This window comes from Perna viridis, chromosome 14 (assembly GCF_037379345.1).
Source record: "Perna viridis isolate PV_CMFRI_1.1 ecotype Kerala chromosome 14, ASM3737934v1, whole genome shotgun sequence".
NCBI lineage: Eukaryota > Metazoa > Mollusca > Bivalvia > Mytilida > Mytilidae > Perna > Perna viridis.
The window spans coordinates 34147329-34173269 of NC_142458.1; the positions used below are offsets into that span (position 1 = coordinate 34147329).

The window sequence follows — 25941 nt, forward strand, 5'->3', positions numbered from 1 at the left end:
GCAAATTGCAAAATTAGGAAGTCAGGAATAATGCCTGTGGGTTTTTTGGGCCTGTAAGTCAAAGGTTAAGTTCATGTTACTTTAATAAGTTTTAACTAGTCTTGATTACGATCTTGTCTAATTAATATCATTATTAGGAGAACAAGATAAAATAAGAATATTAAACTGTCAGCTGGTTAGAATATGGTCAACTTCTTATGGGTGTGTCAAGTTATACTTTACTGAACAATACTGTTCAGTTCTTTTCCACTGCAAGGACTGACCACAAAATACATATTTTATAACCCCATGTTTCATGAAAATAACTGAAGGAAAATTAAGATCTCATTTACAAACAGAGGCTGTTTTCTGTTGATTTTACCTTGACCTTTCTAATTCCTTGGTTTGAGTGAAATCTCATTAACTCTGGATCTTTATTTAAACAGATATTTATAAACATTGAGGCATTGTTTGCTGTCAGCATACTTCCTTTCTAATCATTTATTTACTTTAATGATTGATCTTAACATTCTTTCAGCTAGGAAGAAAAAAATCTCTGTTGGCTGTTGTTGAATATTTTCTCATCGCTGCATGTTAGAGCAACTTATAATATTTTTTCATCGCGGCACGATAGGCCAACTTATAATATTTTTTCATCGTGGCATGTTAGGCCAACTTATAATATTTTGGTGGTTCTTATGCCTTTCAACATATCATTATACCCAGCCGATTATACCTATAATTTGCAGGAAAGCGCCATTTCTCAACAGTTCCCAGTGAATGTTTAACAAATTTTGGGGAACACAAAATATGATGCATGTTATTCTGAACCAGGAAAATAACTTAAAATGGCCTTATATCAATAAAACTTGTACTATTTTGATTGAGTAGATATGTAACATTACTCAGCAGGATATTACTGATAATTCTTATTATTTCTATGGCAGTCATGACAGTGCAGTTCATAAAAAAGAAATCTTAATTAAGTGGCCAATTTACTGTCATTGCCTCCTACACTAAAGATTGCTGCAGCATGTGAGAGTTACACTGTACTATTGTCTTTTCAGAGTGAGCTGTATACAACGAGACAGTATATCAGTATTCCATCAGTGACCAATTATTTGATTCAGAAACACAGGTGATTTTTTTAACTCCCTATTTTTCTTGGATTATTGTGACAAATTGAAGGACAGCATAGTTCTATGATGTAGGCCATGAAGAAAGGGCAGTTTAAATAATGTGTAATGATTTTACCCTGGACAGACTTTATTACAGAATCTTATGTGAATGGCAACGGTAAGAGTTATTGCCCTTGTTTTTTTTCTAAAGGGAAGATTTTAACTATAGATTAGAAAGTATTTTTTTGAAATTTAAAATCTTCATCGTTGTAAATTTGGTAAACATGTACTTGCAAAGTATAATGACTGAGGTACTGTTTTAATTGGGAATTATTTAATTAAGGCAGTTAGTCATTTTGTTATGACTCAAAGAGCTTTGAAAAGTTACTGTTAATAAGTAAATTAAAGGAAGAAAAACCCTTCAAGTCTGAAATAAAAAGAGTAATCAACAGAACCATGATTCTAATGGAAATAAAAATCATAGGTTTACCAATACTCTTATAACACATACATTTGACATGTGATATTTAAAGAAGGAGATGAAACACATGTATGTCCCATGGCAAATTACATACAATTTTTCATGTACTAGATTAAGGTGTTTAGGATGAAAAATCAAGGAAATGTAAGAAGCAGGCCAAGGTTCAAGTTTATTTACCAACTGTGTATGGTGGGGTAGGTTTATATACTGATACTGTTTCAGATGTGTATATTTTATATTCAGTGTGTCTTGACTTTTAAAACATATTATACTCTTTGGTTGGCATACTTCCAAGATGTTAAGAGTCAAGAAATGCTCTTGGACTGACATGGGGTCTGAATGTAGACGTCAACAAAGCAGCCAAGCCGCTAGTAAGACAATCTTTGGTATTGTGAAGGCTGGTCTCTGCCACCAGCACTCTCACCAAGTTCTCAGGTGTTGGTATCCTGAAGGCTGGGCTCTACCACCAACACTGTCATTAAGTTCTTTGGTGTTGGTATCCTGAAGGCTGGGCTCCACTGCCAACACTCTCATTAAGTTCTTTGGTGTTGGTATCCTGAAGACCGTTCTCCACCACCAACACTGTCATTAAGTACTCAGGTGTTGGTATCCTGAAGGCTGGGCTCCACCACCAACACTGTCATTAAATTCTTTGGTGTTGGTATCCTGAAGGCTGGGCTCCACCGCCAACACTGTCATCAAGTTCTTTGGTGTTGGTATCCTGAAGGCCGGTCTCCACCACCAACACTGTCATTAAGTTCTTTGGTGTTGGTATCCTGAAGGCCCGTCACCACCACCAACACAGTCATTAAGTTCTCAGGTGTTGGTATCCTGAAGGCTGGGCTCCACCACCAACACTCTCATTAAGTTCTTTGGTGTTAGTATCCTGAAGGCTGGGCTTCACCACCAACATTGTCATTAAGTTCTTCGGTGTTAGTATCCTGAAGGCTAGGCTCCACCACCAACAAAAGTTTGTTTCATCTAATAGCAGTTACTATCAGAATCTCTTAAGGGATGGTTGTGCCATACTAGTATCTAGAGATTCGCAAGGATAGTCAAGACCATAAAAACCCCAATCATCAGAAACATTGACAAAACATAACATCTGGTAATAGACTGTGTCAGTTGATGTTATATATCTTATCTCATATATGTGAAGTTTCATGTAATGATATCAACAAAAAGCTTCAGATCTGTCAACAGAAAATAATATATCAGTATTGAGAGATAAGTGCCAGTATTAATTTAGTCTTCATGTCTCTGTTGAGTATATAGGTTAGTTCTTTTAAATCAATTGTAAACTGTTTAATTATCTGTAAATGACTCTGTAATTAAAACCACTGGATACCAGTTATAAAAGCCTGACTCCCTGTGTTTTGTTGAAGAACGATGCCTACCAAAACAATTATTGTTGTGAGGGTAAAAAGTTCCTCTCTTCAACAGTACTGGCTCCTGCATGTGTGCTGTATACATTATTATGGATGATGTCAGGTAGCAAGAGCCCAGAGAGAAAAACTACAATATACAGTGTATAAGTTTACTGGTAAACTGAGGCAAAAATAATATATACATTGAATGTACACTGCACCTTACTTATAACTTACATAGCCTCTACATTTGCATGTACATGTAGCATCCCAAAAATCCTAGATTGGTACAGTAAAATTCTACCTGGAAGGTGAAGCCATATATACATGTATATAAATTACATGTACTTTTATTGTTGTAGTACATGTACTTGTAAATTCAATTATTAAGTAGCACTCTAGGTAAGAATCTTGCAAAATGTGATTTAAGTTTGGAAAGTCTACATATTTTTATTTTTGATATTTTGTGTAAAATGTTTTAGTTAGCAGAAATTCACAGGTGGCTTTTCTTATAATCCATGCTTTTAATGGTCCAAAAATATGTAGAATGTACTGTTGAATTCAAAATAAATTGAGATAACTCTGTAAATGACACTAAAATAAAATGAAAACTATTGGGTTTTCAATGTGGAATATCTCCTAAGACTTTGGCATAAATGGTAATACATTTCATTTTGTGTAATTAGTAGCCTTTTTTAAGTGTATCATATACAGTATTACAAAATTTGCATAATTCCTACAAAGACTGCTAATTAAATTTACACATATTATATTAGTACATTTAAGTTCAATCTTAAGACATACATGTACATGTAAATGTTAAAGTGATTCCTATCAGAACACATTCATATTTTGGTGACAATCAGCCATTATGATTCAGGTCTTCTTTTAAATGAGTCAAAGGACTCAGTAAGCCTCGTTATTGCACATGATGCATGGCAAATTAATCAAATTTGTTCATTTTTATATCTACCTGACTCACTTGTTATAGTCTTACATTGTATACATATGGTCTGGATGACTTTTGATGAAATGTATTTCTTTTTCTGGAGTTACATTAAGAGTATATGTAAGTATTTATCATAAATTAATTCCTTTTCATGGATTCTGAACATACAGTCAAACCTTCAAAGCTTGCACACCAAGGAACCATTCAATTGTGCGTTTTTAGTTATCAGGAGTTGAAGAAAGATTTCCAGATTTTTTAGCTGCCGGTACAAGTTCAATTGAACATACATTGTATTTGCAGATATCTATTTTTTATAATATTAAAAGAAATTAGTTTTTCATAGTGTTAAAACAGTTACAGAATTTATACATTTTTATACAATTTTATACTATTTTTTGTTAATCTGTCAACTGCAAACAATTACAAAAAATTACTTCACCACAAGAATTAATATGTTAACAGCTGTTGGAACTACAAGTAGTGTATCTTCTGGTTGTTACATGTACTTATGGTACAGCTTTTAATTAAACAAATCAAAGTACATTTAATAGGTTTGTTCTACAAAGAGGTATTATTCCAACAGGTTTGTCTTTGTTTTTATTTTCTTGTATGATTTTGTGCCAGTTTTTCAATTCTAACTCTTCAGATCTCATCCTATAGGCTCTTTAAACCTACGTAATTACTCCATCTTCTCCTATAATACCAGCTGTATGCTTTAGATTGTTTACATTATACCACTTTATAGAACAAAGAACAATCCTACCCAACCTTTTATTACCCAAACATTATAAATGTGATTGTGATGCCTGGCCCCTTACACAGAGAAGTTTCTCAAGTTTCATTGCTTGTAAAAGATGTTTTGCATCAAAAATTAGTTTTTGAATAGGTTATAGAAAACAAAGTCATTAGTTTTTCGCCTTGTTAACAAACTTAATTCACTTTTTCATCTTATAAAAATTAATAGACTCTTCAGAGGCTCTCATAATGTTCTCACTATTGATGTCAATGATTTATTTGTCTGTTTTGCTCTTAAGAATTTGTTCCTATTTTTTTCATGGATAAAAAAATTCAATTTACAGTTTGAGAAATGGTTTTGTTTTTCCTTCTCTTAAATTTCATTTTCTAAGTAAGGGATGTAGACATCCTGTTTTACTTGTTTCCATCATTCCATGTGTTATTTGGTAGCAGTACAACTACATGATGTTTTAACACAAGCTTTGAATAGGGTATGTAAGTCTCGTTCTAGTTTCATTTTCTTTACTGGAATTTCCAATGTAGAACGTATTGAAAACCGAAGACCGATTTGTATTTTATTGTTTACTTCCAGGTACTTGAAACTCTGTATAACAATACAAAATCTTCTAGTTTATGTTTTTTTCTTACTACATTTATTATGTAGAAATATTTATTTGTCATTTTTATTGGGATTTTTTACACAGAAAGATTTTTTGCCCTTAACACTGAACTCAAAGCTCTCTAAATGACAAATCTCCACGCTTTTGAATGGTAGACTAGGACCCATTCTCGTGAAATCACGGGGTCACATGATGAGACTTACATACCCTATTGGTAAGCCATATTGCAGGATTTTATTTTGGGCTTGGGGTGACAACAAGTTCCTGTTTGACATGCTGGGTTATCACTACTAGGCATTGGCTAACAGGTTTCTTGTTTTTTTTTCAAAGTTGTTCATTGACCTTTCTTCACCTTTTATGGTTTGGCAACTAGGATGGTTATACAGATTTTATATTGAGTGCACTTCTGTGACCCCCATAAAGGATGTAAGTTACATGTACATGTAGTACTTTATAATATCATCTCATTTTGTTGAAATAAAGTTGATTGAGACAGTCAAAAAGAAATGTCGAGTGTTTTTTTCCTAAAATGGCTAAATAAAGTATAAACATATTGTTTTAATTCTTCATTGATAGGGAAGTTGTCTGTGCATTGGTTAATATTTATGGTAATATAAAAGGAAATTATGACAAATCTGAGGTACCTTTCCAGAACTAATTTCCAAATACTATGTAATATCAAGCCCTTTAGAGGAGGAGTTATTAAGCATGCATGGAGGAGATGAAAAAAGGAAAAGTAATAATAGTACCCTTTTTGATTCAAGTTTCTTACAAATTTAGTTCCAAAAGTGCATGCAAAATTAGGTACCTTAGTAAAATCAGACAGTCTGTGCTGAGGAGAGAATAAACTGTTCTGGATACCATTCTGCATTAAACTTACACTTCCTTACCATAACTTACATGTACATCTGACTTTTTACCATTTAGTTAGCCTAGGTTTTATGTACAGTTTGAATGTTCTGAATGTAACTGTGTAGCGTACATCTAGCTACAATATATGTATCAGGAAGATGATGGAGGAAATACGTAAACTTGTTTGTCTTGTTTCTTGTTTTTATATTTAATGGGTTTGGTGGTTGTCTCATGGACAATCCTTCCACTTCTTCTTTCACTCCAGGTCTCATCTCAGCCCACTTCTCCATCTTCTCTACTGCTCCTCCCACACCACATCTCCCATTCCACTTCTACTCCCATGCCACTTCTCCCATTTGACATCTCCCACACTCCACTTCTCCCATTTGACATCTCCCCCACTCCACTTTCAACATTTAATTCAACAATACAGCAGTATTTACCATAGACATTTAAACATGTACTCAAAGAATGAACCAGTTGTGACATGCGTGTATACAGAATAACGGCAGGACAGAAAATATCATAGCAAGCCCAACAGGGCCAAATGTGATGTACTGTAATAGTTAATTGGTGATATGTCACAGACAATTTTATGTAACTATATCATTGAAAATTGCAGATAATTATTTATAGCCATGATCATGGCAGTAGCCTGAGATAAGAAATTATCTGGTAGTAGGAAAAATGGAAAATTGACGAAGTTGCCGATAAATAAGTTTAACCACTTTTTGCTCTTGTCGTTGTTGTCTCTTTTGACATATACAACATACCATATTCTTGTCATTTTTTGTTTTCAGATTCAAACAATATGTCAATATGTTATTGATAAGTTTCTGTAGATTTTTTCCAAGCCAACACTCTGATCTTTTAATCTACATGTATATATTGTATGTAGTTATGATTCATTTGCTGAAGTCTTGTTATTTACTTTTAACAGGTTGTGGTCAAGTTAACTCTCCTTTTTGGGGTACTATCCTGTTAATGATGGGTTTTCATATGACAGCAAAAATATTGTTGTCATATAATGGTATGTAGCTGTCATCTGTGTTGTCAAAACACACATGGTTATTGTGCAATAATATCAACATTGGTTCGTTGATCCGTATAAAATTTTATAACATGGTCCAAAACTACAAAAAGAAGATTGGTGTAGATTTTGGTTGTTATGGTCCAAACCGTTTAAAAATTAGGGACCAAAAAAGAATCAAAAACATGTAATTTAAGTATCTGTATAACTCAAGGAAAGGATAGGAATGTCTATAACCAAAACAGTCTGACTGCGATTGATTTTAGGGGTTCAGATTTGAACATTTTAGAAATCAGGGAGTAAAAAACTCACTGGGTACAGAAATACATACATTGTCCTGATGTCAAGACTATGACTTGGCTATTAATGAAGTGCATCATCTCTTTGAAATTGTAGCATAAGGTGCTATACCACCAAAATAAGACTGGATTGAATTTTGGGGTGAAGAATTGAAATTAGCGGCCAAAAAAGGGCCTGAAACAAGGCATTTTCCATATGTCTTGCCATTTTACTTGAGTAAAAGTGAATAAATTTCATATAAATTTTACTACAAGGTGCCCATAAGGAAGGTTTGAATTGATGTGAGGTATTAACAGTAACCACTAAAGTCTAAAGGCCAAAATTCTTATAATGTCTCAATTTTATATAAAGTTTGAATGGTATGTCCATATTTGCCCCAACTGTTCTGGGTTCGACCTCTGTGGTCATATTAAGCTATGCCCTGTGAAGCATTTTATTTGCTCATCATAAGACGTACTATAAAGTTTTCTTTTAATATATAATATTGTTAAAAAATCGGAATATTTATGTAATTTTGATTGTTTTTTTCCCCAAGTCTTATTTTCATCATTTCTAAAGATACATTCCCAAGCAAAATGCAGTAGTTGAAGGTCTGCAACTTTTCGAACATTAAATTTAGAAGTGTGCTTCCTTCAGAAAAGACACTTCAAATACAACATTTACAATAGATATTCCCACTTTTAATTAAAATATGACATTTTTCGAACTTCCCAATTTTATAGTAGGCAAAAAAGTACAATCATGTAGGGATTATTATCAGGACTTGTTCTGTGTTCAAGTCAATGAAAACAGTACATGGCTAAGTTGACTGCATTAAGTCTATGGTTAATTCCCTTTAATTGTAGTCTGTGGTGTTACAGTATTGATTTAGAATTGTCAATTAATAACTTTAGGCTTTGTTTCTTTAAATAGCACAATATTTGATGGAGTGAAGAGATAATTATATCTTAATTCTAAGGCTTCAGTTTTCATTCAAGTTATTCAGGCAAGAAATTTTCTTTTTTCATCAATAAATGTCCCAATTAGTAATTGCCTTTGTGATAATTCGAACCACTGTAAAGATCCTGTGGCTTGAAATAGACTAAGAAAAAAATTACTCTGATTGTTTCTGTGTGTAAATATACATGTATATGGCTGCAATTATTATATCCGAAACATACAAAATTAGGGTCCTGTGTGTTTAATATTTCACTGTATGTCTGTCTGTCTGTCTGTTGGCTTATCCATGTTTCATGTAAACACAACTTTTCTTAAACTGCTCAATAGATTTTGATGAAAATTGATCAGAAGATTATACATCATATGTAGATATGCTTGAAGGAAGATAATTATTGTCTGATGCCTGAAAAGGGAGCTAATCAAAATTAAAAATTTTTCATGTTCATGGATTTTTTATTAATTTTTGCTGGAAGATTTGGCATATGTTTTAGACCCTGGCAACATAAATTTCCAGATTGGTGGAAAAAGGAGACATCTTCTTTTCTGGTACCAATACTGGACAAGAATTCTAATGCTTTAATTTTCAAGAGAATTAGGGACTTTTATACTAAAAATCCTGTTTTATATAGGTGCTAATACATATTTAACTGTTCCTATATCATTAGCTTTGAATTACATTAATTATTTCTGGGCAGAATTATTTGAGACATGATTCATTAGATAATTATAGCATGTTACTATCAGATTTATAAAAATCAATATAAGCTTTGTTAAACATGCCCAGCAGTGTTCTAGGTCAGACTGTTAAACATGCTTAGCAGTGTCCTAGGTCAGACTGTTCAACATGCCCAGCAGTGTCATAGGTCAGACTCAAATCTCTCTACAGACTCTGGTCATGTGAATAATAATTATGGTGTTTTCAGCTGTCTGTCTTAGTGCTTAGGTTTTGGTTTTATACTATCAAAAGAAGAGAAATATTTAAAAAAAGAAAAATGTTTCAACAAAATTTTTATTAAGGAACTTATCAAAGCAGTTACAACACTGCAAATCTTCCTTCATGATAATGGTCAACAAGAGGCTGCAGTTCACTGAATTACATTTTTATGAACAATGTCATGATTTCGCGCTTAATAGTTGACATCTAATTTAGAAGTAAAATTTACCAAGACTGAATGGAAAACCTGTCTTCAACATATAAAGAGTTAATTGAATACATGTAGTTGAATTTCCCCCTTTTTCAGCAGGGGATTATAAATGCAAATGACTTTTTAAACATTTGACAGTGATTAGTTTTGATGTATTGCTACTAGTTGCTTGAGGAAGCTTGTTATTTATAATGAGATCACTGGCCCCCCCTACCTTTCTGCAAAAAGGAAGGCCAAAAGGGGTAAAGTAAGTGTTGATAATTTATATTAAAGGTTTAGAATTCTCTTTTTTGTTTGATTCTTATAAAATTTTATACTAAAAATATTTAACATAGCATCTAGCATTATCAGTCTATGCAGGACCAAAGTTGGGCCACACCCTAGAAATAAACTTTGTTATTTCTTGTCTGTCCATACGGGACCAAAGTTGAGCCACACCCTAGAAATAAACTTTGTTATTTCTTGTCTGTCTATATGGGACCAAAGTTGGGTCACACCCTAGAAATATACTTTGTTATTTCTTGTCTGTCTATATGGGACCAAAGTTGGGCCACATCCCAGAAGTAAACTTTGTTATTTCTTGTCTGATTTTGATTCCTTATTTTTCAATCTGATTTCTGGTAGGAGTTAGTGTGGCACTTTGAACAATGAGTAATTCAGTTTAAGTACCTTTAAGTTAGCACAGCATAAATGAACACCTATTATTTTCATTAAGTAAACCAAATTATCAACAATGTCTCTCCACTACTTTTCCATTCACTTTAGGTTTTGATCTGTACCCTCTTTTCTCAACTTTTGAATCTGCGTCTTGTCCACCAAAAGCCAAGCAATGAACAATTTAACTTCTGCAAGTCACCATATGGTCTTCAATGAAGGGTAAAACCCACGTCTTAAAGCACTAGGCCCAAATATAGATACAATTTTAATTTGATGAAAAGGGATATATGTACTTGTGTATAAGTTTTAGGTCAGTCCCTTTATTTTCAGTCCATGTGTTTATTTCATATTGAGGGTGTGACAAAGCTAGATCACCGCAAGATTAATCTGAGTGTAATCTGATTTAAAGTGATCATGCAAACCTTTTTTAATGCTTGCTTGCTAATTTATTTTTTTGATATAAATAAGTGCATGTAATTACATGTGAAAACAATCTCACTTTTTCTGTATTTTTTCAACAATGTTACAAAAAAACATCTGAAAGATTTTTAATATCTTCATCTCAATCTTGGGTAATTTTTTTTATAGTAAGAGATTAATATGGTGAAGGCAATGGCCTTAAGTGCAAGCTAAGTCCAAAGCAAAAGTATCAGGTTACCTTTTCAACAAATTAGGCTTAATGCCATTTATCATTTTTCCAAATTTGTTTCAGAATTTTTCATTAGTTATAAGTGGGAGATGGCAAATTGAATTCCAAATATTCGACAAATTACTGGAAGAACTGTTCCGGGTTTGGTGTAGATTGCAGGGTTTTTCTCAAGATCCTTCCAACGAGAAGAACTGTTCCGGGTTTTGTGTAGATTGCAGGGTTTTTCTCAAGATCCTTCCAACGAGAAGAACTGTTCCGGGTTTTGTGTAGATTGCAGGGTTTTATCAAGATCCTTCCAACCAGAAGAACTGTTCCGGGTTTGGTGTAGATTGCAGGGTTTTATCAAGATCCTTTCAACCAGAAGAACTGTTCTGGGTTTTGTGTAGATTGCAGGGTTTTATCAAGATCCTTCCAACCAGAAGAACTGTTACAGGTTTGGTGTAGATTGCAGGATTTTATCAAGATCCTTCTAACCAGAAGAACTGTTCCGGGTTTGGTGTAGATTGCAGGATTTTATCAAGATCCTTCCAACCAGAAGTAGAAAAATAACAGATGTCATTTAAGCATTTTTTATAGCATGATTTTTAATATTTCTGAAGCTACAATGGACCCTGATATAGTGTTTTGCCCAACGAAAGTTTCTCAAGTGTCCGTATGATGAATTTTTTGACGAATTTCAATACATTTAATAGCTAGCAAGAATATACAGTGGTAGGTCCAGAACTTCTGAAATAAGGATACACTGAGTGGCTAAAGTGAACTTATAGTTTTGTTTTTTTTTGTATAATTAAACCAAATTATTCTAGCAAAAGGGGATAGGGCAGCCTGGGTCTGGGGCCTTCTCTTGAATCTGCCTATGGTATAATAAGAAATTTGGCCTGACCTTACATTGGCCCTCCTTTAGTTGGTGTATCCTAACAATCAGCAGTACTTCCTTGGGTGTGCCAGGCTCTCTAGGACCCTCCCTTGGATGGTGTGACCTTACAATAAGCAGTAGGTCCATATAATTATGGGGGTGGGGCAGGATCCCTTTGGCCCTTCCTTAGTTAGTTTGACCATACAATCAGCAGACTCCATATAATCATGAGGGTGGGACAGGCTCCCTAGTGTCCTCCTTTGGATTGGCTTATGGTATAACCATGAATATTGTTTGAGTTTACAATCAACAGTAAGTCCATATGACCATGACTTACTTGTGTGTATTATTGGTCCTGTATAACATTTACAACTATAACTGGTAATGTCAGCCAATGTACCAATATTTGATATTAATTAACTCCTATAAATAGCTGCCTTTAATGACAGTGAACCAGTGTGTATATTGATGTTTCTGGCTGTAGGATTAATGCTCTCTGTCACTGTATTAAATGTCTAGGTCTTACTGGATATTTATATGTAGTCAGGATAAAGAAGAAATATCGGTTTTGTGTCTGACTCAACGTAAATTTGTTGTATTTCTTTTTATCGGATTATTTTGGAAATCAGGTCTTTTTGTTTGAGATTTAAATGTTAGCATTTGAAGGGTTTTACATTTTTTTTTTGGAAATTTTTTTTTTTTTTTCAATTGTGTCGTTTTGGGGTTTGTTTTTATATATCATCCATTCATCGGACATTGATTTACAGAGATAAATGCTACAAAGTCAATTTAAATTGTTTATATACACTTGGGATTTTCAGTATTGATTCCATTTAATAATAAAATAGCTGTATTATGGTGTATGTAGGGTATTGTTTATTTGGATTTAAACATTCAGAGTTGTGAGATAGCTACATGTGGATGTAGAACTGTTCAAATTGATTGGTTTAAATGTCAGGGTGCATTGTAAATGGCAAAATAATAGAGGAACTTTCAGTATAGACATCTTCATTCAATCTGGAAAGTGTTGAATTTTATAAGTTAGAACTAGCACTCAAAGTTTCAAAGTATGTACATGTAGTATTCTACAAATGTACATGCAGAAAAAAGGTGAACACAAGCTCCAAATGGATATTCGAATTGATATGTTACTTTGTTTAGGCCAGGCATACTAAGGCCATATAATTGGCATTGATCTGTCGGTGCATTTATAAGTGTATTGTAATTACGTTCAGAAACATAAGTAATACAGCTTTTGGTTAATCCAACGATGTTATGTACTGACAAGTATAGCGTTAGTCACAAAGGATTACGTTGAGGAGATTATCCAAACAAATTTTGTATTGTTCCGTGACAAATTATTTAATGTCATTTTTACTTCACTCCAGTATAGACGGTTTTGTTTGTGTTCATATGGATTATTAGGCCTTAGAATTTTGAGAGAACATTTTTATCTTGTGTTTGGCTTAAAACAGAACTATAAATAGACTTGCCCCTAAAGACAATGAACTGCATGTGATTTTTGAGTTGTATGATATATTATGCATCAGCTAATCTACTGAATTAGTACATGTATTCAAGTTTATAATTGTGATAAGAAGTGCCAGGCACATTCATCTGATTGCTTGAACATTAATTTTGCTGACTGCTGTCAGTTGGAAATCATTAAGATACCAACAGAGGCCTGTATTTTCTCTAGAAGACCAAGATTTTGTACCCAGAGGCTTATATTTCTCTGGATTCTCTTATGAAGTACTGTTATAATACTCTTAGTGGATTTTTAAAACTGAAGACATTTTAAGGTAAGATAAAACAACACAGGACCAAGAGATTCAAATATCTGACATTCATTCAATATCTAGTGCTTTCATGATTTATTTATGAATGACTTATATAACATTTTATAGTTTCTGACATACATAGAAATTTTCTATATTTTCCCTGAAAAAGTCCCCTGTGTCTCCAACTGAAATCAATGAACATTGCCATTGTTTTCTTTAGAATACTCCATGGTCCCTTATTGTAAAACACCTTACTGTTTTAATGATAGTGGTTATGGATGTCTGGTGTATGGATGGTGAGAGGTGGTTGGATTTGTATCACTGGCATAGAATATTTACATGTATATGTTGGTTTTTAAGTAAAGCCACAAATAAAAAAAATGAATTAATTAAAACAGTCAAACGTAAAATATCACTAAATTCCCTTTACCAGTAGATCCTTTTCTTCTGAATTTTTACTAACTACATGGTAGCAAGTAGTTCTTGATTTGAACAACAATTGATGAAACTTTTAGGTAAGGAAAGTTTACATTATTTTCATAGTAGAGTTTAAATTCTTAGAATGAAATATCTGATACGTATTGAATAGTAGCAGTTTTAAAGTCGCGATGTTTTTTCTTGAGACCCTTAAAATGATATTATTTTGCTTTTTGATGATGTAACATTGTTACTGCAAATTGTACATATTTTTTTTTATCACTACAGTAGCCTGAGATAGAAAATATCTCGTGTATCAAGCAGTAAATGTAAAGTACATGTATACAAAGCCATCCTCTGCATTAGCCTGAGATAGAAAATATCTCATGTATCAAGCAGTGATGTAAAGTACATGTATACAAAGCCATCCTCTGCAGTGGCCTGATCATCCTCCACATTCATTATACCATATAAAGTATATTATTCATCCCACTGGTGATAATCTGTGCATACTATTCCGTACTTACAATCTCTAATCAATGAATGGACAATAAATCAGGATCAATGTACAGAACTTATCCTCCCCTGACTGGTGTAAAATAACTGTTTTTATCAGGTTTATAGATTACTACATGACTCTCTGTAAAGGGCAGGATTCAATCTATGTAGATATTGACATTTACCATCAATAGACTATGTTCTTTATTGCAACTTCCCAGGGTTTATTTATAATATCAGATTTTAGAAAGAAAGGCCAGGGATGAGTGATAAATATGAGCAAGTCTCCATGATAGTTGTGCAATTCTTTCAAAGGTTAGAGGTCAAGGTCAAATAAAGGTCATTACTAAACTTGACATTCACAAACAATGATAATTATTTGTAACTCAGCTTTGTAAAATCAAAAAACAAAAAAAATGTGCTATGACATCAAAGTTTTTTTTTAAAAATCACTGATTGTATGAAATTTTACAATTTTATGGCCTTGATTTCATTGTCACACAGCAGAGTGAAACATACATGTATGTCATTGTCACTCAACAGAGTGAAACATACATGTATGTCATTGTCACACAACAGTGTGAAACATACAAGTATGTCATTGTCACACAACAGAGTGAAACATACATGTATGTCATTGTCATACAACAGAGTGAAACATACATGTATGTCATTGTCACAAAACAGAGTGAAACATACATGTATGTCATTAAGTAATCATAGTAGAGGACAACCAGGCATGTGTCAAGCTTGTCTGTTGTCTAGTTTGTACCTCATGCCCATCAGGAAGCCATTTACTTGTACCTGGGTTTATATTTAATTAGATATTGGTCCTTTATTATATTTTTAGGCCCAGAAACAGGCAAAAGTTTGATTTTTAAACAGATAAAAAAAATCTGACTGTAGTAATGGTTGACAAGAAAAAGCTATGACCTGTATAAAAAGGTTTACACAAACTTTGAACCTGTAAACTCAATATTAAAAGTTATCATTGACCCAAATGTTTTAACTTGATTAGGAAGGACGGAGAATCTTTTAATTAATTTTCTATAAAGATAATGTATTGATTAGTTTCTGAAACAGATGTGCTCTCATTCTATTTTTAAAGGGATATAATGGACAATTTCAGGTTTATTTTTTCAAGTTAACAAAATGAGGACATAAAACAGGTATAGTTTCTATTAATCAGATACCCCTAAAAGCTTTACTCCATATTTATTTTCCTCTCTGGTAAATGTATATTTCTTTCATTAAGGAACTTGAAAGAATTTAAAGATCTTGAATTTTAAGAAAACAAAAGATTATATCTTGTTTACTATAAATCATGTACTTACTATAATTGTATGACAATTTTTGTTGTACCTTATTTTTTTCTTTTTCTTTTGCTATTTTCGAGTGTCACAAATTAAATAATTACAAATAATGGTATCACCATATATAACTTCTACACTGTAACTGTAGTTTGTTTCCACAAATCAGCATAATTTGTTGCTGAGACAAATCTGACGTGAAAATAAGAAACCAGGAAGTTAAGTATAGAGCTGTAAGGGAAACAATTACCTCCTTCAGATTAAAGAGGTGATAGAAATTTTAGTTTTCATTTGTAGGTACTGACAAATGAGTCCTCTAGACACATGCATTTCTTTTTAGTTTAATTATTGCCATGTTGCTAATCCATCCTCCCTTGGATTGGGTTAAATCTCCTGGATTATCCATTGTCCTTGGATTGGGTTAAATCTCCTGGATTATCCTGTATTATCTCCTATAGACTTTTTTTTATTCTTCATTGCAGAGAAATACAAATTACCTTAGACCAAGGTGTTAAAGTTGTTTTTTTACTGGTCGGGGTGAAAAAAAAACAATCGAAAGATTTGGTAAACAATTTAAGTACTCAAGAAAAAGCATGTTGGTATATTATTCTTCTCTAAGATGTCAGAACACCTATTATCATTTTTGATGTGATGTCACTCTTTGATTTGATTGGTTAATCAAAAGAATTTAAATTAACTGGAAGCCATTTAGAAATATGTTGTTAAATTGAAAATCCTTATTTTTATAAATATCTTCATATTTCAAATGCCCTATAATTAGCTCTTCAAAAGTCTTGTGGAAGAAAATTTATATAAGTAAAGAAAATAGCTGTAGAAGATTTTTATTTTGAAGTGTCTAGATAAAAGAGAATGTAAGGTTGCTCATACAGATTATTCTTAAAATTTAAATTTATGTCAGTCTCACTCATAAAGTTCAAAAAGGTTATACTTTCTAGATCGAAAAAATACATAACAATCTACAATTCTGTGAAATTTGTTGGAAACTGTCAATATTAATTTCCATGTAAAATATGAATTTAGGATTTCCTTATGATGGACAATGCTAATACACATACATACACATGTATGTAGTAAAAAAAACAGCTATTATCAGTTGAAATATTTATGGGCTCAAGCTCTTTTGGGAATTTCTGTATCCTCCACTGGCATGTACATGTATATAATGATGTCACAGAAACTTAATTCCAATAACTGTGGTCATTTTTTAGTAAAAATAAGGACAAAAAACCTGGTGCTTACATAAAGTACTTTTGTCTTGACAGTCCCATCTCATACAGGTAATAGAAGATAACTATATCAAAGCTTTATTAAATGGCAGATAACTCAAACATTTGGTGGATGTGAATGTTAGTGGTGTATGAGTGGCTTTCCCTTGAGTTTAAGATTTATACACCAGAGATCTCCATAGTGGAATTCCTGTCGCTCTGTTGGTTGGTACATCATCAGCACTACCAGGGTATCCATTAACCAAGGGACCTGATTCATGTCTATAATAAGAAAATGTGAAAATTTTTGCCGAACAGAATGAAATTTTGTCTAACATTGCCTTCAGGGCAAACACTTGCTTTACTGCCTCATTGGAATAAATGGTGATGTATTATTTAGGATTTGAAGTTAAAGGGGTTTGATATTTGATATTGGTTACATGGTTTATTTTATCTTGTAGTAGGAACAGATTTAGGAGCAGTACATTTTGACTTATTCTTTTGACACTGAAATATTTTATACCCGCTGCACAAAGTGGCAAGGTATTATGATATTCTCCAAAAAGTTGCCTGTCTGTCTATCCGTCCCCTGTCATTTTCTAGATGATAACTTGAGAACTTTGCATAGTTGTTTAATACCATAAAATACAGATAAGCGTTAATTTTGAGAAAAATCTAAAACAAGGTTTCTGAGTTAGACCATTTTTTTACATTTTGCCATCCCCCTTTTTTCATCAGTACATGGCAGGGTATCACTTGATGCTCCGTTTATGCCCTATTTCTAAAGATTTTTGTGCAACAATAGATTTTAATAGCCAGTTAGTTTCTTTTGAAACAGGTATACACAAACAATAGTATTTATATTAACATTAGCAGCTTGATCAACAATTTATATTAATCTAGATTGTTTGTTATTGTTTAGGATACTCAACCCAGTCAGTTCAAGATGTTCAGAACTGTTGTGGATTTCTTTATTAAGGGTCATAAAAATTCTTTTGAAATAAATTTTAATGTTTCTTGAACTTTTTGTTGGACATGTTTAATAAACTCCTTGATTGGGATCTATATCGGGATCATTTATTTGCATGTAATGATTAGTTGAGGATTGATGAAGTTGAAGGGGTTATACAAAGTTTCTAGCTGTATATTCATAGAATACAGTGTTTTAGATATTAGGGATGAGTATATGAGGCAGATTTAGATATTGAGGATGAGTATATGAGGCAGATTTAGATATTGAGGATGAGTATATGAGACAGATTTAGATATTGAGGATGAGTATATGAGGCAGATTTAGATATTGAGGATGAGTATATGAGACAGATTTAGATATTGAGGATGAGTATATGAGACAGATTTAGATAATGAGGATGAGTATATGAGGCAGATGGAACCTGTAAGAGAAGAAAGTCATATACTAGAGAGGAATGATTAAAACTTATGGTACTTTACTTTTGAAGTGAAAACATATTTAAGAATTGTTGTAGTTGTTTATAAATTCAAAAACTAATAGACTAAATCCCTCCATAATTGTTGTATGGTGTGATGTCCTGGTTACTCTGTTTTCTACTACTATAACCTGTAGCCCATTGCAAAAAGTGACCAGTCTATTTCCGTGTATGATTCACAATGATAACACTGTCAGAGTTTCAAGGCATAGGTGTTAAGTTTCCTGCTTTTTGCTGTTGCCTTGATATGTTTCATAAAAAATGTAATAAACTTCTGCTTATGTGCATGTGACAGTGGGAGATTTAGCTGTATTTAGAAATTTCTCCCGCCTTATTTTAAAAATCTTATGGTTTACTTCAATTATTGTCAAAACAAATTAATCTTCAACCTGTGATAAAGCCCTTTACTATTACTGTAATATAGGAAAACATTGTTTGTCATATTCGATTTAAGTTCTAAAAAGGTCTGATGCTGTTAAACATCTTGTGAAAACCAAAATCTCTACAAATCTCCTGCTTTCAGAAGATTTTGAGAGGGAGATCTCGCTTTGGAAAATGAGAATTTTCTATAGTTATTCATTGGGATGTGGAGCTTTTGTATATTGTATCATGTATTTTGTTTATCTTTTGAAGAAAACACATATAGGTCCAACTTTTTTATTCAGCAGTGTCAAACATTATGTAAGGACAATGAGAGATCCAGCTTTTTATTTTTACTTTATGGCCCGTCCAGCGTTACTTTTTATTTTTACTTTATGGTCCGTCCAGCATTACTCTTTATTTTTACTTTATGGCCCGTCCAGCATTTATTTTTATTTTTACCTTATGGCCCTTCCAGCATTACTTCTTACTTTTACCTTATGGCCTGTCCAGCATTACTTTTTATTTTTACTTTATGGCCCGTCCAGCATTACTTTTTATTTTTACTTTATGGCTTGTCCAGCATTTCTTTTTATTTTTACCTTATGGCCTGTCCATTATTACTTTTTATTTTTACTTTATGGCCTGTCCATTATTACTTTTTTATGAAAATTTGAGTCTAGTTGTTTTATTTCAGATTTCATCCCTAATCCTCTAGTGGTAATATATATCAATAGTGTTGTAATCTGTGTCTATTGTTATACTTAAATCTAATCCTTTATAAAGGTCAAGTTAAAATGCTCTAATTATGTCATTAGAACAGGGATTAGTCCACATACTGATTGATTTAATGAAACAAATTAATATAGAAGTCTGATTATTTGTTAATTCAAATTATACTTTAAGATATTGCTCAATTATCTAGGGCATACTATGTCTTAAAAGTTTTCCAGATATGCTGGTTTATCTGTTGTCAGAAGGAAATTTGTGGTGAAATTGGGTCCATTTGTCGAAAGGTAAAATCTTTTTGTAAGCAGTTTTGAGTAGCATTTTCTACAGTCATGTTGGAAATTCTTTAATTAATGCATATTTGTAAAGATCAATTGAAAATGTACCCAATATGTCCATTAAATGTAAGAATGAAGTATCTACATATATGATTCATTTTCTGATATCACAATGATATACAGAAAAAAACAGATGATTTGAACATGAAGCATTGTACAAGACTTGGGGAGAATTTGACTCTTACAGAATTATTGAAAAGTACATTGTATATAATATAAAAAAACAAAAGTTTAGTGAGAACCCAATGGTTATCACCTAAAATACTGAAGTAAGTCCTCTAGCCTTAGGAAGTCTTTGAAAATCTGATAATTGACTTGATTGGAAGTTGCACATATATATATACCGAACCCTTCATTCCTATGTATAAATTTTACTTCCCATTCACTACTAAGTATTGCATTTGTATAATGTTGATAGTATGGGAGTGAGTTACATGTAAAATAGATTTCTGTAAAATGAGTACAGCTCCTCCTACATATTATGCATTTAGTGTTTAGTGCTGACAAATTTGTTTTTGATGGTTCTCAGGCCCTCCATTGGCTCATTATCCATCTTTATCACTATATCACTTAATATGAAAAACAAAAACAAAAAAACAAGTCCCTCTTCATTTTATCCCCACTTGCAGAGTATTTTCAAATTTACTTAATATTTGTAAGTATTAGGCCAAAATAAAACATATCTTAAATTCTCATCCCTTCCTGACTCAATTTTTTCACCCTCACCCCCCCAAAAAAAAATCATTTTGATTTTTTCCCCCAATTTAGGTGAATTTCTTTCAAATTGACAGCATTTTTCACTCAAATTAAAAAATAAAAATTAAATTCACCTACCCTCCCCTAATTTGGAAAAATGTTGAATGAGAATCCTGGATTTTTTTTTATGATGTCTTTAATGTCAAAACTGCCTGGACATTGGCTAGAGTAGTGTAATACACTTGTGAGGATATAACTGTAATATATAAGTGGGAACAAGATTGTTTCCTTAATTATAATCACAGGCACTGTGGAGGATATTCATAAACATTGTAATGTAGGTTAACTCTTTATTACTAAATATCTCCATTCAATCTTCCTTCCATGTATTTGTTCTCATATTTATTTATTTTTTTACCTTGTCTAACAGTTATATTTGTATGATATCACTGTTCCAACTATTTATCAGTCTGTCTGTCTGTTTGCTAGTATTTATCTCTCAGCAAAGATGTCCTATCATTGTTCACAGATTCATTCTTATCTTTTATTTATTCGTCTACAAGTATTGATAAGTATGTTCATTATTTTCAGAAGGAAAATATTTTGATTTTGTGCTGTATGACCTGCCTGTCTGACTCTGTCACAAAGTAATCTTGTCCATTACTTCCAGGAAAAGCTTCTTGATTTTGTCCTGTATATGCTTGCTTGTCTGTCTGTCTGTAATAAAGTATTTACTTCCAATTTTTTTAATCTAAGCAAGTTGAAAGCCAATAAGTGCTCTTGTGTTTACTAACAGGTCTTGCTTGTTGAAATTTGAAAATTGACTAATTTTAATCAGTTGGAGCAAATTGAATGAATTAAATGGAGATTACACAACCAAAACGCAATTCTGCTTTGAAAATTCTCCATGGGTTTGTATTGTTATTTCTCTACCCAGCTTTGAAGGTAAATGATTTGTTATTCAAAATAACAAAAAGGTGATAATTAAAAGATATCCCGAAGTGGTTCCTTACAAATGAAATTTGCCCTCGAGGGATACATGCTGGGTAGATCTCCCTTCTTGAGTGGTACCTACAAGATAGATCTCCTCTGAGTGGTACCTACAAGGTAGATCTTCCCTGAGTGGTACCTGCAAGGTAGATCTCCCATGTGGTACCTGCAATATATATATATATATATATTTATATTTTATTTGCAGGAGGCAAATATCCAAAGTCCTGAAGTAATGACAGAAGTTGAGTGTTCTACCGTTTTAGATGATTTTGTTAATTCAGGTCGTACAGGTCGACGGAATGCTGTGGCGGATATTCTTGATGAGAAGGCAGCTAAGGTGTCAACTGGGGGTCTTCCATTTGATATGGAAAAATTAAATTGTTCAGGTAGCTATCATAAACATCATTAATAGGTACATTTTATATATACATTAGTATTGTTGATTTATTTGTTAAGGTAGAAAATAAGGAGACATTAATCTTTCATTAGTCTGTAAATATTAATTATGGCATCGATTTTTAAATTTTGTATATGTAATTACAAAGTGAACTTTATTATGTATGTCCCTACCAAAAATTTGAGATTATTTATAAATATTTCCAAGGTTATTGTTTTTCATAAAACTAATTCAAATAACTGGAAAAAGATTACAGGACATTATTACAGGTTTTGCAATAATCTCCTAAACTCATTTTAGAATAGCAACCTGGCCACTCATTGCAACTTCTCACTCATAGACGATGGAGTTCAATGTTTTGTACTCAGAGTTGTAACTAATTCCAGTATTTATTGTACTTTTTCTACAGAACATACATATTACTATATTATTGAAGTGCTCATAGATTTTATTCGATTTTTTTTTTCAGATGACAGTAAACCAGAATCCAAATCACAAACAGATGGTGACAAAGGTCAAGGTCAAGGAACATAACAGAGGGGAATAACTCTGGGAATCAAATAACCTGAAGGGAGATAACTCCAGTCCATTGTCTTTCAGAACTATGACATAAAGAACTGCTAGTCATGCCTCAATGGTGTTCAATACCATGAGCCTTACATATCATTGTACAGTCAGTTTACTGATGTAGAACATTGTGTTTTGCATTTAAAGTTTTTGTTGCTATGAAATTTAAGAGCATTTTATTCATGCTAAAGTTTCCATTTTGCATTTTTGTTGTTGTGCTAACCTAGTCTTACAATTTGCTAACAACACAACATTTGGCATTATAACCCTTGGCTTCCTAAGAATGATGTATTTTATGTGAAGTCCCAAAAATGTTATACGTTAATCTGGCCATAGTTATTGGTCTTACTATCACTTAGATAAATTGTAATGCCTGGCTAGCAAAAATATGCTTTTTGTCATTGGTTTAAAATACGATAGTCAGTATTTTATGTTTTGTGGGCCTTTTATTTACCATATAAAAAAACATGCCCAATTTTTATCATAACTGCAAAAGTTTGTAAGTTGTATCACTGCATGGCTCAGCGTATATTCATTTAAGTGTATGTCTTTCTCTGTGAACCCTTGGTTTTCAAGTGCTAATGTAAGTATATGCTAATGGACCATAACCAATTTCTCAAGGTTCAAATCCACAGACAGGTTGGGGAAGATATTTTTTAGATTACAGGCCTGTCAAGTCTTTAAGAAATTCTCATTTTGAATTTTTCTTTGATCTATTGTTTTTGGTCTTCGATTTTCAAATTTTGTTGAACTTTTACTTCTTGAAAGCTTTCCTGTTAAAGATCTGTTAAAGATAGATATGATTTTATAAGTTTGATATTTTTGGGTTTTCTAAAGGTGTACTTAGATTTTTTGGGTATTTCAAAGGTGTACTTAGATTTTTTGGGTATTTCAAAGGTGTGCTTAGATGTTTGTTTTTTATTTCTAAAGGTTTACTTAGATTTTGTGAGATTTTCAGAAGGTTTACTGAGATTTTGTGAGATTTTCTGAAGGTTTACTGAGATTTTTGTTGCACAAAGTTTAGTTGGTCTCATATAATTGATATAAAAAATTAACCTTTGTTTTAATTTCTTCAGAAGTTGAAATCTTGGGGTTCTTTTACATGCTTAGTCTAATCACATGTAATGATTAGATTTTGGATATTGGGCACTAAGATAAAGGATTTATTATTGAAAGCAGAATTTTTTTTTTTTTCACCAAAATTGTAAAAAATTGTTCATTGCTTACATGTCTTGTGACTGCTAAATTAAATAACTTTTTGTATTTGAACTATTCAACGAATTCAGTGTCATAATTAAAGTTTCCATGTATATATTTGTAAGGATTGATACATTTTTTATTGTTATACTTTATTATTCTTGTGAAGCACTAATTAATAATTTATTGCTCCTGTAAAAGATGAAAATTTGGAATGGGAATGTGAAAAGGGAGATAACCCTATATTTTATAGATGAGTTTATCTTTTGAAGCTGATGAGGTTACCTCAATAGTGATAACAGTCACATTGAAAATTTAGAAAATATTGTATTTTTGTTTTATTAGTAGAACAATTTTGATTTAAAATTGCATTATACATGTACATGTTATAAGATGTTTGATATAAGCATAGGTTGATTTTCATCAATATTGCAAAATTTGATCCCTGATAGAAGGATTCTTTGTATCATATAAGCAGAAAAGGTTGGTGTACACAACTGTATTTCAAGCTTGGTGTAAATTCTAAAGTTTGCATACACAACAATATTTATGCAAAATATGGACTCCTGGATTTAAAAGAAGATGTGTTTTCACTCAATTTTATTGCATGAAATAACTGTTATGTAGCTTAACTCTTAGCTCTGTATGATATTTCTGAAAAAAAAAAAACAAAAGTATTTACCTGAACTTACATCAGATTTATTTTCTGTGAATTATTGTCTATATGTCAGAGGGTAATTCATGAATGTTAGTAGTTTTATTTGTTTTTATATAGAAATCCATTGCAGAAGTTTTTCCTCGTGAGAAGATGTCCCATCTATTTTGTAAATAGTTTTTTAAATGTTAATTTTTTCTATGTTTTGCAAAAACCATTAATTTAATTATTCCACAAACCATGTGTTAAAAAATGCATGAAGGATGCACGAAGATTTGTAATGTACTCAATAAATATATGAAACAAAGTATTCAAGGCTATTGATTAGAAACACATTTGGCCATTTAAAGTCAATTTCATGGTTCTCACACAGAATAGAGACATTTTAATTTTACCTATTTACTGTCCCCCTAAGAACAATGAAGGTGCTATAGTCCTGAAAGCATGTAATAACAACTATAGGATGTTATAAACTACAATTGAATCATTTTTGTAGAATCCTATGCTGCTCCAGATAATTTATCACAATTCAAATTCAGAGCTATATAAAATTAGAATGCTGTGTTTATTCTTGTTGCAACTGCTTGATGTTCAACATCTGCAACTTTATGAAGCATATAATGCAATTTATTTTAATGATTTGACAGATGAGAGGAAGTATGTTAGAACCAAAAAATAATTTTTTGTTGGTCTTATAAATATATTATAAGTTTATTTGGTTTTTTTTCTTGTGTTACAAATCTGTTGCTTCTCTGTGTTATTAGCTAAAGACTCAGAACATTTTTATTTTCTGATTATACAAGTAAAAACTTTTGTAAAATAATAATAAAAAAAGAATAAATGCTTAAATTATGCAGTTTTATTAGATACATGTAGAGGAGTCTCAGTTGTAACTGTTGTCTAAATATCCAGAGACAAAAAGTAATCCAGGGACAAAGACCAGACATGGATAACAGACAACACAACGAAGAACACAAAGTAACTACTATAATACATACAAAGTAACAAAGTAATTGAGCAACTGGGACTCCACTAAAAACTGGGAACATGGACCAGGTGCACATTAAGGGTAAGCGTCCCCTGCTTTTCTAGAAACGCCCACCAAGTTGCTCATAAAAAGTCAAGTCCAGGGTAGACGAAAGAGGAAAGGAAAACTATGACACCTTGAAAAATCAGTTTTCATGATGCAGATAGATACACCGTAACGGTCCACTTGTTCATGATGCCGACCATAAAATTGTAGTGATGATTTGTATCTTGTAGCAATATAACCCTGTTCCAGAAGCCTAATTGTAAGAAATCTAGCCGATACAAAAAGTCTGCGTTGTTACGGCAAGCTCTGACATAACATGAATTGCAATATGAAAACTCCATACGCAGATGCTGAAGGGATGTTGCTACAAATGAAAGGAAAGTTGACAATTCTGAATGAAAAGTCATTATGTTTATCGTAAAGTTTGGTCAATAGTTTTCCTTTACCATCGATCTCTGAGTGTAGGTCCAGATATGAGGCTGACTTTACAGTGTCTGTGGTATCCTTTATCTTAAGTTCTTTGGGGTAGATGCGATGTATCAATCCCCGAATCCAGTATTGTTTAACGATAATACGTCATCTATATAGCGAAAACTGAGATTAAAGGATCCAGCTAAAC

The 25941-nt window shown here is 32.3% G+C and overlaps 1 protein-coding gene across 9 annotated transcripts; it reads left to right on the plus strand.

Annotated features, from left to right (window-relative positions):
* Positions 1-1046: 1046 nt before the first annotated feature.
* Positions 1047-25138, plus strand: LOC148599086 (uncharacterized). 9 transcript variants are annotated; one of them, XM_088562365.1, is made up of 4 exons: positions 1047-1275; positions 10885-11532; positions 21679-21859; positions 22340-25138. In XM_088562365.1, exons 3-4 carry the CDS (start codon positions 21706-21708, stop codon positions 22402-22404), a joined length of 219 nt encoding a protein of 72 aa, XP_088418491.1. In that variant the 5' UTR covers positions 1047-1275; positions 10885-11532; positions 21679-21705; the 3' UTR covers positions 22405-25138. The 9 variants fall into 9 exon arrangements, with proteins under 9 accessions (XP_088418491.1, XP_088418495.1, XP_088418490.1 ...); XM_088562369.1 differs by having other exon boundaries at positions 1047-1117; XM_088562364.1 differs by lacking the exon at positions 10885-11532.
* The last annotated feature ends 803 nt before the right edge of the window (positions 25139-25941 follow it).

What these genes read in the sequence shown, in the direction of transcription:
- LOC148599086 (XM_088562362.1), top strand. Translation starts at nt 5,607, where the DNA reads ATGGTTTGGCAACTAGGATGGTTATACAGATTTTATATTGAGTGCACT. An exon ending in CTGTGACCCCCATAAAGGAT is followed by an intron (nt 5,676 to 21,678) that starts GTAAGTTACATG and finishes TTTTATTTGCAG; the next exon opens with GAGGCAAATATCCAAAGTCC. An exon ending in GGAAAAATTAAATTGTTCAG is followed by an intron (nt 21,860 to 22,339) that starts GTAGCTATCATA and finishes TTTTTTTTTCAG; the next exon opens with ATGACAGTAAACCAGAATCC.